The sequence below is a fragment of the Acipenser ruthenus genome, chromosome 17, assembly GCF_902713425.1.
Source record: "Acipenser ruthenus chromosome 17, fAciRut3.2 maternal haplotype, whole genome shotgun sequence".
Taxonomy (NCBI): Eukaryota; Metazoa; Chordata; class Actinopteri; order Acipenseriformes; family Acipenseridae; genus Acipenser; species Acipenser ruthenus.
Window position 1 is genome coordinate 556,900 of NC_081205.1, and position 17,022 is coordinate 573,921.

A 17,022-nucleotide genomic window follows, 5' to 3' on the forward strand; every position below is an offset into this window, starting at 1 on the left:
CACACAGTGAGCAAAGAATAGCGAGGGCCAGTTTAAATGCAGGGATGGAAATGACACTGCTATGCAATAGCAGTCTTATTTCCATCCCTATAAATAAATGTGTTCTTCACAAAAACTTGCAATCTACAGTACAGCAGTACCCTCCCAACACTGCCAGCTGGTGATGTGTGAACCACAAAAATGTCTAATGCTAAAAAAAAAACCCTAAAAAAACCCACTATTTTTCAAGTCAGAACCCACACAATTATTTTAATAGGCATGTCAATTCTACGAGTCCTTCATTTGTGCAATAACAATAACCCAAAAATAAATCACCCGCCGTCCTCTATTGAAAGACAGAAGACAAGGAACAATCTAGTGAAATAGGAACAGCGTTCAAGGAGACCCACTGGAAAAGTAATGCTTTCCTGTCAAACAATCCCCAATCCACTGCCCCAAAAAAGAAAGATGAAAATCAGTGTTAGCGAGTGGTATGGCAGGCCAGGTGTGCCTTGCTGTTTGCAATGTAATCCGATTCAAGATTCAGCAATTACCAGGAAATACTTTACATTCCGCTCCTGCAGAACACCACCCAGGAGTGAGTGTGTGCGAGTTACACAACAGCATAGTAGCGCTCACACTGCAACAGCGGAGACGAGACCGAGTCAGGAGTGTGGACCTCCACGGAGACGAGACTGAGTCAGGAGTGCGGACCTCCACGGAGACGAGACCGAGTCAGGAGTGCGGACGTCCACGGAGACGAGACCGAGTCAGGAGTGCGGACGTCCACGGAGACGAGACCGAGTCAGGAGTGCGGACCTCCACGGAGACGAGACCGAGTCAGGAGTGCGGACCTCCACGGAGACGAGACCGAGTCAGGAGTGCGGACCTCCACGGAGACGAGACCGAGTCAGGAGAGCGGACCTCCACGGAGACGAGACCGAGTCAGGAGTGCGGACCTCCACGGAGACGAGACCGAGTCAGGAGAGCGGACCTCCACGGAGACGAGACCGAGTCAGGAGAGCGGACCTCCACGGAGACGAGACCGAGTCAGGAGTGCGGACCTCCACGGAGACGAGACCGAGTCAGGAGTGTGGACCTCCACCGAACCTGCTCTTTCCAGACAGACAGCGGAGACGAGACACTGGATGACAACCATCCACCCCACACCCCCAGCCCAGCCCAGCCCAGCCCCCTTTATTTGGAAATGCAGGGGCCCCTCGCTACAGTGTGCGGAAAATCCAAGGGCAGCACCTGATCCACACTGCCTTGTCTGAGGGAAGAAGTTCAAAAGGGTTCTCATGCAAACCAGCTGACAGGGGAACTGTGCACAATGAACAGAGGAAATACAGAACCCAATGTAAAGAGTCACTTGTGTGTGTGTGTGTGTGCGTGTGCATGTCAGTGTGTTTGTGTGCGCGAGTGTGCGTGTCAGTGTGCATGTGTGTGTGCGTGTCAGTGTGTGTGCGTGTCAGTGTGCATGTGTGTGTGTGCGTCAGTGTGCATGTGTGTGTGTTCGTGTCAGTGTGTGTGTGTGCACGTGTGTGTGCGTGTCGGTGTGCATGTGTGTGTGCGTGTCAGTGTGTGCGCAACCATTTTGTCACATGGATTACCATGTCTGAACCAAACAAAGCAAAGCTGCTCCCTGTAGGCTAAACAAACACTCTGATCAATAAGCCATGAACTGAGGAATGGCAGACAGCTAGCCCCCAGAACAAAAGTTAAAGTTTCAACAGAGGCAAGGACGCAGAACTGGTTTGGTGGGACCGTGTCCTCCCTCGTCGTCACGGATTGGTTTGCAGTGCCCTGGCACCTAATCAGTTATTTTCCACCTACAAGTTCCTACAGGGAGCTTTGTGTTCTGCGAGCCAGGAAATGAATTAGTGACACAATGATTAAATAAGACGACCATAAATAGAAAATCTTTCACTGAAACGATCCCAATCTACAAAAGGAAACTGGGAAAAAAGCTTCAGCATCATTTTCTGAATTATTGATAAGCCTGACAGATAACAGGTGGAAGAGGCCGTCTGCATCTATATACAAAAAAAAATACAAAGATAAAAAGCTCAACCTGATCTGGCAGACTTGAGAAAAGAAAGGTTATTGCACTTCTGTTTCCCAGTAAAAGCCATGGAAATCCTGTATTGAGACGGTGTCTGCTTTGTCCCGTCTCGTACGCCACACCCCTCCCCAGATGTGCGCAGGTTGAGACTCGGAGACAGGGTGACTGGCAGACACGCTGTCCGGAGCCCGTCTGTGTCAGAGCAGCGGCACGGTGTCCAATTCACAGCATTGTTCTACTGCAAACAAAGAGCTTCCTTTTCCCTCCCATTCGTTCTGTGCCAGACCTGAAAACCCATGCAGCGCTCTTACACTACATTCCAGGAACAAATCTTTATCAGCTTCCTTAATTCACCTCCCCAGCCCCGGTGGCTCCCTGCCACTGGTGTCATCGACCTGACTGGGTTCTCATGACCCAACCAATATGATGGCTTCCTAAAGCAGTGGGGAGGGAAAGAGAGATCATTTGGCAACAAAGCCAAAACAAACCACAGTGTAGACAACAGGACCTGTAAGAATTGGGTTTGACAAGAGATCTTTAAAAAAATCAGCACACTATCAGGGAGTGTCGATGGTTGTAATATATGACAATGTAAGCTCATCTCTGACTGTGCTCAGAACAGTCCTTGAAATTAGAATGCAGTTCAGATTGCAGATCCAGCACACTTATCCTGAATGACTAAACAGTAATAATAACTGAGAGCATCAGCCCCAACTCCCTCCCATAGCTACTACAGTAGAACACTCCATGCCACCCCACTCTCCTCACTACATACAGAGTCTCAACAGACTTCCATTGATATGGAAACTGGAAAGAGAGAGAGCATTCATCTCGCTTCCAGCAGCAGCAGCAATAGCAACCGCTTTGTGAATTTGCATCATTTTAAAGTAAAGGGAAAGCCGAATGGCAAAGACACTGCTCTCACTTTTAATAGAGAACAGTGAGATTTTACTGAATCCCCGCGCAGTGCTCGTCCCATTCAGAGACAATGAATCACTTCCCATTTGGCAGGAGTTGAGAGAGAAGAGGCTGTCTGCTCCGAGGATTCTTCTTCTTCTGAGAATGGGATGTGGTGATCCTGCTCACCTGACAGGGCGCTCAAGCGACCGCTGCCAGCTGCTGGAGACTAGACCTCGTCCTGTTTACCAGACACGCTGGGAAGAGCCTTTATTATTGAGACCCGAGGCTCGAGGGCAGAGGACACGCTGCGGGAAGACAATATCCTAACAAACAAACAAACAAACCCATTCCTTGACTTCTTGTAAATCATGTTTAATCCACAGTGCTGGTACAGTACATGCACGAGCCAACAAAGCCAGATGACTCCGATTGCCAAGCACAAGCGATGACAGCGTGCAGTTCCTCTGCATGTTCAGCCTGGGCTTGGAGAAATCTACCTTGCTTGATTGTAGCAGAAAGCAGCAACCGTATGTAGCTCCTAAACCTGCAGGCTGAGTCGAAGCCAGTCATTGCACAGACACATAAAGACGAAGAAGAGAAGGACAGGCATCCTGAGTACTGAACTCAAGCACAACAATTACAACCGGCTCTGGTAGCGAACACCACATGAAACGGAGACAGGAAGAAGCCCCAGCCGCAGCTAAACTAGGTGTGAGACACAGAGCTGAGAGAATACAGCAAGCACGGAGCAGGAGGCGTGATCTGCACATGAAACCCTGTTTCCAATCTGCTACGACCGCAAGCACAGAGCAGGAGGCGTGATCTGCACATGAAACCCTGTTTCCAATCCGCTACGACCACAAGCACAGAGCAGGAGGCGCGATCTGCACATGAAGCCCTCTGTTTCCAATCCGCTACGACCGCAAGCACAGAGCAGGAGGCGTGATCTGCACATGAAACCCTCTGTTTCCAATCCGCTACGACCGCAAGAGGAGAGCAGGAGGCGTGATCTGCACATGAAACCGTCTGTTTCCAATCTGCTACGACCACAAGCTTGTTCATCGTGTTCCCATCGCTGACTCCTGAGGGTCCGGAACGATGCTTTCGTTCTGTTCTGTGTTCCCATCGCTGTCTCCTGAGGGTCCGGAACGATGCTTTCGTTCTGTTCTGTGTTTCCATCGCTGACTCCTGAGGGTCCGGAACGATGCTTTCGTTCTGTTCTGTGTTTCCATCGCTGACTCCTGAGGGTCCGGAACGATGCTCTCGTTCTGTTCTGTGTTTCCATCGCTGACTCCTGAGGGTCCGGAACGATGCTTTCGTTCTGTTCTATGTTTCCATCGCTGACTCGTGAGGGTCCGGAACGATGCTTTCATTCTGTTCTGTGTTTCCATCGCTGACCCCTGAGGGTCGGGAACGATGCTTTCGTTCTATTCTAATCACACGGAGCCCCTTTGACCATACAAGTGTTTCTATGTATTCCCTTCTACTCAGTATACAATGCATGAGCAGCATGGGTTTGCCCAGGTTCAGTTAAACATTCTGTACATTATTACACTCCGACCAGGCTGGCTGGGATTGAAGAAACGCGTCTACGTTTATATAAAGCTCAGTTTCCTTGGTTATGTTTTTTTTTCCCTCCCCAACGCTTCCTTTATACACACAGAATAGCCACGTCACGGTTGTGAATTAGGTGCTGCAGTGCAATAAGTAAATCTGTGTTTTACTGGCTTTTATTATATATTTTTTTTGTATGGCAGAATCAGCCGACACAGAGGGTAAATAAGCAAGCAGACTAGCAGCCTGGGACCAGCTGAAAGCAGTAATGCATGTGCAAAATAAATCAAGGACACCCCTACAGTGCAACAGGGCTATTCTATATGCATATGGAGCCCACGCCAAGGGACTCGACAATACTTCAAAATCTGGAGCTTGATAGATCACCTCTGCAGAGATCTGCTGCAGTGTGTTTACACAGGAGTGTAACAGAATGATCCAGTCAGTGACTCTACCTGCTGTACACTGCACTGTGTTTGGAAGAGGACTGTGCCACTAGTACAGCAGCAATGGCATGTTATCCTGTCCGCTCTCATCTGCTGGGACACGGGTACAACACAGACACAACTGCATTCATTCTTATGAAAGGGGGAGCACATATGTGGCTTGCAACTCAAACAAACAAACCACTGCTGGGATGAACATGTGACAGAAACGTTGCTTGAGAAATATTTTAGGAGAAAAATAAAAATTACCAGAATTTATAAAATGGCTATAAAATAATATATTATATATATACACACACACACACACACACACACACACACACGCACGCAAAGGAAGCCCATGCGTGCAAATAAATAACACACATTCTGCAGAAGAGTTTCCTTCCTTCGTTTAGATGGGAACTTGATGGGTGCCGTTGAGAGATCTCTACTGTACTAACCACTATTGTTTTTCATCTCATTCAAAATGGAAAAATATAATTAATGCTTCTGAACATGAAACACCAAACAGTAATCCAAGCAATAAAAATAAATATGAATCCTTATCTGCTTAACAGTGTTTAAAAACCCAATCGGGTTAAACCAAAAAAAAAAAAAAAAAAAAGAAAAGCTCTGAAGCAGCATGTGTGTTTCATATTGAGAGACGGGGCTTTCTCAGTTATGTATGACATTCCCTTTAAAGGAAACACCAGCACATTTTTCACCTTGAAGGAAACACACTTTGAAATGCGATATTATTGAAATGTAAACATTACTTCTGGTCTGGTGGGAAATAGCAAGACCCTAACTCCTGTACCGCTGTCACACACACACCCCGCTGTCACACACACACCCCGCTGTCACACACACACACTGCTGTCTCAAGAGACGCACAATGTCTGAACTTCGTAGAAAACCACTGCTGTAGAATTGAACTGAAATGCAAATCTCCCCAGTCTGCCAGAGCAGCAGCAACTTGAACCCACCCCCCCACCCCCCCACAACAACATGATGTGAGCACCACTAATGCACAGCGACACCCCTCAACAATCTGTCCGCTGGATCTCCTTGTATCCATAAGCCAATATTCCAGACGAAGGTCTGTGTCTTGTACTGTAGATTTGGGGAAGATAAAAGGAGAGTTATTGCAGACTCTCCTCGGTCTGCTGTGTGTTCAGAGTGCGGAGAGACTATCTTCCTGTCTCCGTTTCATGTGGTGTTCACTACCAGAGCCGGGTCTAATTGTTGTGCTTGAGTACAGTATTCAATGACTGGCTTTCACTGCCAAAGTGGCCTCTTGTTTTACGAGGTCAGACAAAACAAGGAAGCTGCACTGGTCTGGAACACGGCTGTAGAGAAGAGCAGCGTGAGCAGGGCTCTGCAATAGCTAATCCAGTTAGACTTCAGCAGGTAATGATTACTGGAAACATTAATCAGATCGGAGGAAGTGAACCCCGCTCAGACACAGTCTCCAGACAGGTTAGCGAGTGCAGGGACAGAGAGGTAAAAATCAGACAGAGAGAGAGAGGGGGGGGGGACGGGGGGGGGGGACAGGGCAGTCAGGACTTCAAAACATACTCATACCACAAACACTGAGCTCTCTTACTTATAAAGTGTTGGCATCCCCTTTCACTTAAAAAAACAGCCCGATTTTAGGGACAAGCAGTATAAATGTGCATGTCATGCATGGAGAAAAGGAAAATATAATTACAGAGAGATTAACTTTAGATTCCAGCATGCCTTATTCTTACAGCCCTGCGAGCATGAGATATTACAGGGGGTGGGGTAGGGTATTGTGTGAGACTTGCAAACCCAATTCCCAGTGCTATATAAATCTAACAGACACACACACATTTCTTATTGCTCCACACAGCTGTGCTGTAAAGGAGACGTATAAAACATGTTTATTCCAGCGAGGATTAGCAATGGATTCAGCCTTGTATTCATTAACACATGGAGGGAACTGGGACCAGAAGCCACACTGTGAGAAATGCACGTGACCTACGAGCTCGGGGGGGGGGCATTTATTTTTGGACCTGAAGCTCAGTATGATTCAAGAGTATTTAAAGAAGAAGAAGAATTGAACCTGAACTAAAGCTCTCAGGCAGGGTAACAGACTCCAAACCTCCAAGGAAACTAGAAGAATGCAGGTATAGATTGCACGACAAATAAAACCAAGAGTCTTCCTCTTACTCCCCATTCGACTGGACAGTTCCACACATGTCCTGACATACGCAGCTTCTCCTCCAGCTAATGCACCTGGATTAGTTAGCTCTTGCCTGCACCTGGACCCAGCATTACAAGGACTCACGCAGATTACTGAGAGGGCATTACTACAAGAGCTTTGTCTTCATTACAAACATTATTATATATAAGGGAATCAATTCAATTAGGAAGCATTCCTTGACAGGTTAATAAAAATAAGTCAAAGCAAATGTTTAGAGGGTGCACGCTGGTTCAGTACCACGTGCGTTCATGTATCCCATCTAGCTAGCAGCAGCCATCACTGGCAAACACACTGCATGGAATATTATACAGTCTGAACTGCATGTTCAGTCATCTCAACGCTAGCATGCGTCCCACATTCCCTCTGGCAATATTCCACTCTCCTAACTTGAACATGAAGCAAGATCTGTGACTTTCGAAGTGTGGTGCAGGAATGAACAAGGGTTTTTCCATGTTGGGATTTCACAATGTACCGGATAATCAAATATTCTTTCACTTCAATTCGCTGGTATAATTTAGTCATAAAAGTGTAATTAGTTCCATATTACAGTAAAAAAAATCCGCCCCCCCGCCTCGTTACACTGGTAGTGCCCTTGTACCCTCTGTCCCAAATTTAGAAGCACATCAGTAGCTAATTATTTTTAGTTACTGCAAATGCCATCTGCACATATAAAATATGCTTCTATAATATATATATATATATACACACACATACACATACATACATATATATATATATTATATATAGTATACCAGTGCACAGAGGGTGCTCATATTCATAAATACACATACAATCTGTGGAAGATCAGATTACACCCCAAACGCAGTTCGAAAGGTGTATGGGAGGCACAGGAATCAGTTCAAGGCAGTCATCGTCAGACAGACAGACACACACTCAGAGCATGGGGGACCACATTTCTGAGTGACGGCCCTGAAACAGACTACGCTCTCCAGACGAGCACCCCTCCACAGGAATGTCGCTGATAAGAATATCAGATCTTCACCAGACACACAGGTCGGTGCTGGCAGGGTGGCCTCTCTCCGAGTTAAAAGGGCATCCCGAGCACATTGGTGTTTTCTGCCCTGAAAAAACTCTTTCTATATGCAGGAACAGGCATCGGATCTGAACCACAAGCAGCCAGACTGTTTGAGAGACAGGAAAGGAGGTCCGTGCGGCTGGAGACTGGAGATTATAAATAGGATTAACACAACTCATCGCATTCAGTGCACTGCAACGATTCGAAGAAATGAACAGACCACATCCTGGAATCTACTCTTCTTGCTTGGTTACCTGGTCCTGTTGCTGATTTCCAAAGTGCAAATGACTCAAAAAAGTCAAAGAAAAGTCGTAACATTTGGAAATAAAACAAGCTAACCTAACCATTTATTTCTGGTTTTGCAACTAACAGAAGTTAAAAGAAAAAGAGTAAAAGGCTTTGAAAAATCAGCCCATTGAGATAGTATGCGGAGAGATGCGTCTGCTTCCCTCTGCCCTCAGACTACCTTCACTTCACTCCCAACGGTGTGTCCTCTGGTCCTGGTTTCTACGCTGCGCTTACAGTAACGGTTTTGGATTAACTTTGTCAACTCCTTTTAAGATTGTAACACAAATGCAGCAGAGCAGCCATCAGTCCAGGACCGGAGTCACACCCGCCGGAACAGCGGCACGGTACGACTTTCGACACATTTCTTCGGGTTCGTATTACTTCAGGTCACCCCCTCCAGAAGGGAAAGCGGCTTCAAGTGAAATCGCGACAGCGCATCGTAATCCAATGAGTTGGGTTTGAGGAGGGATGGAAACGCAATGCATTGTTTTTACAGTAAAGTTGAGGAATTATTTGCGAGTCATATTTCAACTCGAGGCAGGACTCCTGATAATGATAGGTATCACTTTCTAGTACAGCATGCAATTGCTCAAGTGGTGCAAGAGGATACAGTACACAGCAGCAGCGCTAATCCAGAGACACAATGGTCTACTGTATGCATGCGGTTTTCATATATATATATATATATATATATATATATATATATATAATGTCTCGACAAGGTCATAAAATAGTTCTTAGCAATGGAAGGGCAATATATTATTTTGCTCGAATCAAAATGTTTTTTTTGTTTTTTTTTTAATAAAATGCAGAAGATTTTGCTCCATGACATCAGTGGTCGTGTCTTAAAGAATACTGAATGTTATCTGAGGGTGTGGCCAGTCCCGTCTCCACAAATATCAACAATCAAGCGAGGATTGCACGGTGGGTTTATGGTTACCGAGAACTATTTTATGACCTTCTACAAAGTGCTTTATATTGATCAGCACCTTTTTTAATAAAAAAGCTTTGATGTGCACGAATGCCTTCATGAATTATATATATAGATATTACAATACGAGTAACTAAACTTCTCAGTCTAGCAAACACTTTGACATAAGGGTTTAATATAAAATAGATGTAAAATGAAACAAGACACTGATGACAAATAGGAAAGGTAAAGTGCACTTTAAATTTTTACATGCCCAGTGTGTGCTCCATCATAGCTCAGCATTTCCAGCATGTCACAAGAGATAAATCAGTACCCTGCATAAAGCTCCTTTTGTAACATCAAAACGGCAAAGCGTTGCCTCGTCCAACACCACCCTGCTTCTAAGTTTCATGTTTTTCTTTCATGTTGGAAGAACAGCAATAAAAGCAGCAATCTCCAGGATGTCTGGCATTCGCAGAGTCGGACTGGAGCTCCTTCTGCACCTTCATCTCGTCAGAGTATCGGGTCGGGTCCTAACTGCATTGGAGCTCCTTCTGCACCTTCATCTCGTCAGAGTATCAGGTCAGGTCCTAACTGCATTGGAGCTCCTTCTGCACCTTCATCTCGTCAGAGTATCGGGTCAGGTCCTAACTGCATTGGAGCTCCTTCTGCACCTTCATCTCGTCAGAGTATCGGGTCAGGTCCTAAATGCACTGGAGCTCCTTCTGCACCTTCATCTCGTCAGAGTATCGGGTCAGGTCCTAACTGCACTGGAGCTCCTTCTGCACCTTCATCTCGTCAGAGTATCGGGTCAGGTCCTAACTGCACTGGAGCTCCTTCTGCACCTTCATCTCGTCAGAGTATCAGGTCAGGTCCTAACTGCATTGGAGCTCCTTCTGCACCTTCATCTCGTCAGAGTATTGGGTCAGGTCCTAACTGCATTGGAGCTCCTTCTGCACCTTCATCTCGTCAGAGTATCGGGTCAGGTCCTAACTGCATTGGAGCTCCTTCTGCACCTTCATCTCGTCAGAGTATCGGGTCAGGTCCTAAATGCACTGGAGATCCTTCTGCACCTTCATCTCGTCAGAGTATCGGGTCAGGTCCTAAATGTACTGGAGCTCCTTCTGCACCTTCATCTCGTCAGAGTATCGGGTCAGGTCCTAAATGCACTGGAGCTCCTTCTGCACCTTCATCTCGTCAGAGTATCGGGTCAGGTCCTAACTGCACTGGAGCTCCTTCTGCACCTTCATCTCGTCAGAGTATCGGGTCAGGTCCTAAATGCACTGGAGCTCCTTCTGCACCTTCATCTCGTCAGAGTATCGGGTCGGGTCCTAACTGCATTGGAGCTCCTTCTGCACCTTCATCTCGTCAGAGTATCGGGTCAGGTCCTAACTGCATTGGAGCTCCTTCTGCACCTTCATCTCGTCAGAGTATCGGGTCAGGTCCTAAATGCACTGGAGCTCCTTCTGCACCTTCATTTCGTCAAAGTATCAGGTCGGGTCCTAACTGCATCCACAGACCATTTCCTCCTCGCTATCTAATGGGTTTCAAGGAATAGCTGCTGTCACGCTAGAGACACATTCAATTCTTGAGTTTACTCTGCAACAGCACTTACAGGTACTATTAAAGAACAGGACAGACAGAGAAGAGAAAGGTTCCCCCCAACACCACAGGGGTGGAAATAAGACTCCTATTGCATAGCAGTGTCCTCACAGTCCAGGTTTTACTGTGAACTTCATCAGCCACAGTGTGTATCGGTAGCAATTGTTTTAACAACAATAGGTAAGCAGAAAACTATTTCGCCCAACGCGCCTTCAGCAGCGCTTTATCAGAACATCAGTACAGCATCAGCGCCGAGCCCAGACTTAAATAATCCTCAACATAATAGGAAAGCATGCCAGACCTTTTCTAGAAGTCATCTGTTCACCTTTCTTACAGCCTCCCTCCCTCCCTGCTTGCAGAAACAACACCCAGTTCAATATTGAATCTGGCGCTTCTCGATGGTCAGATCAGCCTGGCGTGAGATCCAGCCCAGTTCCTGGACGCACTTCAAACGGCGTCCTGTCATCTCCCCGGCCCAGCCAAAACAATGCTGTCCCATGCAAACGTTTAATGTTTACGTCCTGCAAATCTACAGACTAAACAGGGTTGGAGAGGAGTGCAGAGCAAAAAAGAGTGTGTCTGAATTGGACTTTTACTTTACAGGGTTGGGGTCAATTCCATTTTTAATTCCAATTCACTATCTGCTCTCATTTTGTTCTGGAATAAAAGATTTTTAAATATTATATATAAAAGAGAAACTTTGCTGCAGACAAGCGCAGTTACACGTATTGCTTCCAGTTGCTCCCTCCCCATCCCATGTTTTTTATAATGTGTTATAATTGTCCCATTAGTTTTTAAAGTAGTGTTGCCATTCCTATTCGTGCATGTGCTCCCTTCTGGTTGAATCCAAACATCATGCAAACGTTGTTTACTGTTCAGTAAACAATGCTTAAATGAGTTATTGGAAGAGAAAAAAACACTAACATTACCGAACTGAAGCAGACTAAACCAACTCCACAGTACGGTAAACAGTCTGTCTTTCCACGCTCACTGCCTGCTAAAACTGAAACCGATTGCTGAAGCATCTCTTCAGATAACAATACGAGGGAGGGCCATCACTCAGCTCCTGAGTCCAGTATTCAGCTCCTCCGTATCGCTTTCTCTTGTGAAACGGAGCGGAAAGCACAGAAAAACTGGCAGCACTCAACTGACAAGTACGTCAATTCACAGCTTAGAGACCCAGGAGTTAACTGTTCAAAACCCAACAACAGTGCTGCAGGGATGGAAATAAGACTCCCATTGCATAGCAGTTTCACCCATTCCAGGTTTTAATTCGAGCTTTATAAGCCACAGTGAATAGGTAACAAGCTCAGGTGTGTCTTATTAAACTCATAGTAAAACCAGGAATGGATCAAACCACTGTGCAGCCTGGTGACAGATTCAAATACTGCGATCTTAAGGGAATACCCCTGGAAACACAGACTACTGATGCAACGCTAAAACAAGGGGAAAGAGACCAAATAACAGAACAAAGGTGCATTGTAACCATACTGCAGTTGTATTTGGGCTGTGTTTGGTTAAGCCAGTAAGCAGTAGATGTATTGGTGGATGATTGTGTATAAACAGAGGACACAGACTAAACCTGCTTGATACTGATGCACTACCCCGACTGAGGCTCAGGGCCAGTTCAGCAGTACACTTTTCCCCTATTCTATAAGGGAGGCCAGTCTATTCTCTCCTGCCACAGTAAAGCCCCCCCCCCATCTCGGTTCAGTTTCAATGCAGGTCCAGAGTTCAAGAGCTATGGACTTTGCTGAATCTGCTCAAACACAGTTTATCCACCTTTAATCGCAAGGTCAAGATCCACTTCATTAGATTCCTCTGATCCCGAGCGCATGGGAGCAGCAGCAGGAGCAGACTGCTAGCGATGTGAGGAGAGCCCCTCCCGCCTCTCACAGCTCGCTGTTTATTTACAGGAATCAGGTCATCTCTGGGGTCTTCATACAAGCTCCGTGCCAGCACAGTCCAGCACTGGAGCACAGCCAACAGAGACTGGGAAAGTACAGCAGTCCTCACAGACACCGAGCACAGACAAGTAAGACGATATATATTCAGCAATGAGGCTGAAGAGGGTGGGGTGGGCTGTTCGTTCTGCAAACACACCAATAAAAACACTATACCCGCATAAGTGCATTTATTTGTGCAACACAAGTACAGGAATGGCAATAAGACTCCCATTGCATAGCGGTTTGATCCATTTCTGCTGGTTTTACTATGATTTTAATAGGACACATCTGAGCTTGTTACATATACACACTGTGGCTGGCAAATCAAGCGAGAGGTAAAACCTGGAATGGATGAAACTGCTGTGCAATAGGAGTCTTTACTGACAAACCCTGTAGTATGTGATTCCTGCTTGGTTTCTAGTCCCCTCCTAATGTCTCACCCACCCAACATGACATACATAGATGCAGGGCTTCTAAAGCTCAGACTGAAACGTCTCCTGTGATAAAATAACTATTATAACACAACAGAAAATTAAATGACTTTATAAATAAAAAATAAAACTAAAACTAGATAAATCTGACTTATTTTTTGCAGTACAGTGTCTGAGTGTGTGGGAGGTGGATGTTTATCATTTTTAAAATCACATCATGCTTACCTCAGCGTACAAATATGGTATTTAACTTTTTTCATCATTGTAATCTTGTGCAATACCTTGTTTGGCAACGAAACCCAAAGCTGGATTCTAATAATAATTTTGAGAGCAGGAGGAGCACGGCTCAGGAATCTCGTCTCCCTGCAGCGAAAGAGGAACTGCAGCGCTGGAAAGCTTTCTAACACGAGGCACCAGGAAATCAAGACACAAAAATCAAGAAAGACTTGGGTTTTATTCCCCAGTAAACTAGAGGGTTTCCGTATTAAAAACTATAATGCTGTATTATGAGTTTATATTTCCACATGTTCACGTGGATTATCAAAAACAGCAGATTTTGTTCTTAATTTGAACATGCTTCTGTCTAGTTCACTGTGATGTCAAAGCCAATACGATGCAAAAAAAGCGTTCCTTTACACAAACACTAAACCCGCAGTAACTAAGGAAGAACACGGAGTTCACACACACTAAACCCGCAGTAACTAAGGAAGAACAGCAGTGTGGAGTTCACACGCAGTAACTAAGGAAGGACAGCAGTGTGGAGTTCACACGCAGTAACTAAGGAAGGACAGCAGTGTGGAGTTCACACGCAGTAACTAAGGAAGGACAGCAGTGTGGAGTTCACACGCAGTAACTAAGGAAGGACAGCAGTGTGGAGTTCACACGCAGTAACTAAGGAAGGACAGCAGTGTGGAGTTCACACGCAGTAACTAAGGAAGGACAGCAGTGTGGAGTTCACACACAGTAACTAAGGAAGGACAGCAGTGTGGAGTTCACACGCAGTAACTAAGGAAGGACAGCAGTGTGGAGTTCACACGCAGTAACTAAGGAAGGACAGCAGTGTGGAGTTCACACGCAGTAACTAAGGAAGGACAGCAGTGTGGAGTTCACACGCAGTAACTAAGGAAGGACAGCAGTGTGGAGTTCACACGCAGTAACTAAGGAAGGACAGCAGTGGAGTTCACACGCAGTAACTAAGGAAGGACAGCAGTGTGGAGTTCACACGCAGTAACTAAGGAAGGACAGCAGTTTGGAGTTCACACGCAGTAACTAAGGAAGGACAGCAGTGTGGAGTTCACACGCAGTAACTAAGGAAGAACAGCAGTGTGGAGTTCACACGCAGTAACTAAGGAAGAACAGCAGTGTGGAGTTCACACGCAGTAACTAAGGAAGAACAGCAGTGTGGAGTTCACACGCAGTAACTAAGGAAGGACAGCAGTGTGGAGTTCACACGCAGTAACTAAGGAAGGACAGCAGTGTGGAGTTCACACGCAGTAACTAAGGAAGAACAGCAGTGTGGAGTTCACACGCAGTAACTAAGGAAGGACAGCAGTGTGGAGTTCACACATGCACAGGCTGTAGGGTCTGCTTTGAAGTCTCCCATCTTCAGGTGTTCCTTCTACAATGTGTGAGTTTAATTAAAAGCTGAAGTAATTCAACAGTGAATAAATGCCTTTTCAATGTCAGAAATACATTACAGCATCTAGAAGCGGGCTACATGTAATCCATGTTAGAACATACATACATGCATGCATACATACATACATACATACATACATACATACATACTAATAATAATAATAATAATAATAATAATAATATTAAAAAGGCACTGTTAGAATATTATATGACCGAAATATAGTTTTGTAAGTACAGTATAAACATATATATATATATATATATATATATATATATATATATATATAATTGAAGAAGTTAATTGATAATCTGTAAAATCACTATTTTAGTAATTATTAATACTTCTAAAAAAGTTCTATTTGAATAACTATACATAGTTATTTGATGCTTAAATATTTAGAAAAATAAATGACTTTAAAAGTAATCAATTAAAAACGCTGTTAGTATTAGTATGACCCGAGAACACCAGTACGGTATGCACGCGTTGTTGTATTTATATTATAAAACACATGCATGTTTACCATCAACACGCCATGGTAACGTGCTTCTGGGACATGACTGGATTGGCAATACTGTAACTGTGGTAGCCTGCTGTCGTAGACGTGTTACACTGCTTTCCCCCGACTGTACCCATCTGTATCTTTATAAAAGTATTTAATAAGTGTGCCGCGTTTATGTTACATGTCCCGAGACAGCAGAACGACACCGCAGCCCTACTGAGATACATGGAGTTGGAACAAATCTGCTGCGGTGAAGATACCTACAGTATCGTACACACGCAACTGTATTGTTTTATGAACATAGATAGAGGGGTTTACGAGTTATACAACGTCAAATCAAACACATAATAACAGCAAGCTAAAACACTACACCACACCACACCACACACACACGGCATAATTAAAACACAAGACAACCGCAGTTTACTGTGCCAGGCCTGCAAGCTTAATAAAAAGAATACACACCAAAAAAACACACATATTCCAAACACTCGCGTCTTAAACGGTGGCCATGCAATTTACACCGCTTAGAAAATGAAATACATCTATTAAGCATTACACATCCATAACGCGGATTCAAATAAAAACCGTGCACAGTCACGGGTTAGTTTCGGTTCAGTTTCGCCCTTTCTACTCCGACACAACTCCCGTTCACAAGGAGAGACACAATCCTCCAAACTCAAGAATGCTAAGGATCTCAGCCCAGGACAACACACAGGACTTTAAACACCTACCCGTTAAACGCAGCTTCACCGGTCCATTCCTCCGTACTCCTTGGTTAGACATGTCCCGTGGCAGTCCAGCGTGTGTTTTGATTTATTTTAATTATTTACAAATATATATATACAATATAAAAACTATCCTCTTTCTCTCCAGTTCAGTCCGTATGCACTGTAATGGAGTCACGGCGGCGCTGTGGCCCGGATGTATACAGCATTGCCATCAGCTCCACACGTACAAAAGGGATTTCAGTTATTATTATTTTGGTAAAGGTCGATAATCCCAGATTAATACCCAAATGCACGCAGAATCATGCCAGCTCTTCCGTATCTCAGGTGCACGCACAGCGTCGTAAGCATGGTTTTTCTGAACTGTGTCTGCGGTCGCAGTTTCAGCAATGATCCCTCAGTTTCTCTCTTTCTCTTTCAGCCCCGCTGACTAGACGCTCCGGCAGGAGATGGTTACCAAGTAGCTCAGTGCTGACATCACCAGACACAAACCCCCTACATTTTTTGCTTTTTTTTTTTTTTTTCAGACGAGAACTTTTCCAGTGTTTCGAGGAAACAATGCGTCTCTAACAGGCAGCGTCAAACCACTCATTTTCTCGATTTAAAAAAAAAAATAATCATCTATACCGACAATGTTCTGTGTATTATAGCAGGATATCCATTATTATTATTTTTGTTTGCGGTATACGATTACAGTAAGTGTGGTAAAGCATGGTAAATGCGTACAATAAACGTTTATTATTATTATTATTATTATTATTATTATTTATTTCTTAGCAGACGCCCTTATCCA

At 44.9% G+C, this 17,022-nt stretch overlaps 1 protein-coding gene across 6 annotated transcripts in view; it reads right to left on the reverse strand.

Moving 5' to 3' along the window:
* Positions 1-16,720, reverse strand: part of LOC117423487 (E3 ubiquitin-protein ligase SMURF2) — a 38,475-nt gene extending 21,755 nt beyond the window's left edge. For all 6 annotated transcript variants that reach the window (XM_058989702.1, XM_034039366.3, XM_058989701.1 and 3 more), the window contains exon 1: positions 16,236-16,720. In XM_058989702.1, the coding sequence (XP_058845685.1) occupies positions 16,236-16,287 (52 nt within the window). In that variant the 5' untranslated portion in view covers positions 16,288-16,720. The remainder of the gene's footprint in view (positions 1-16,235) is intronic.
* Between the last annotated feature and the right edge of the window lie 302 nt (positions 16,721-17,022).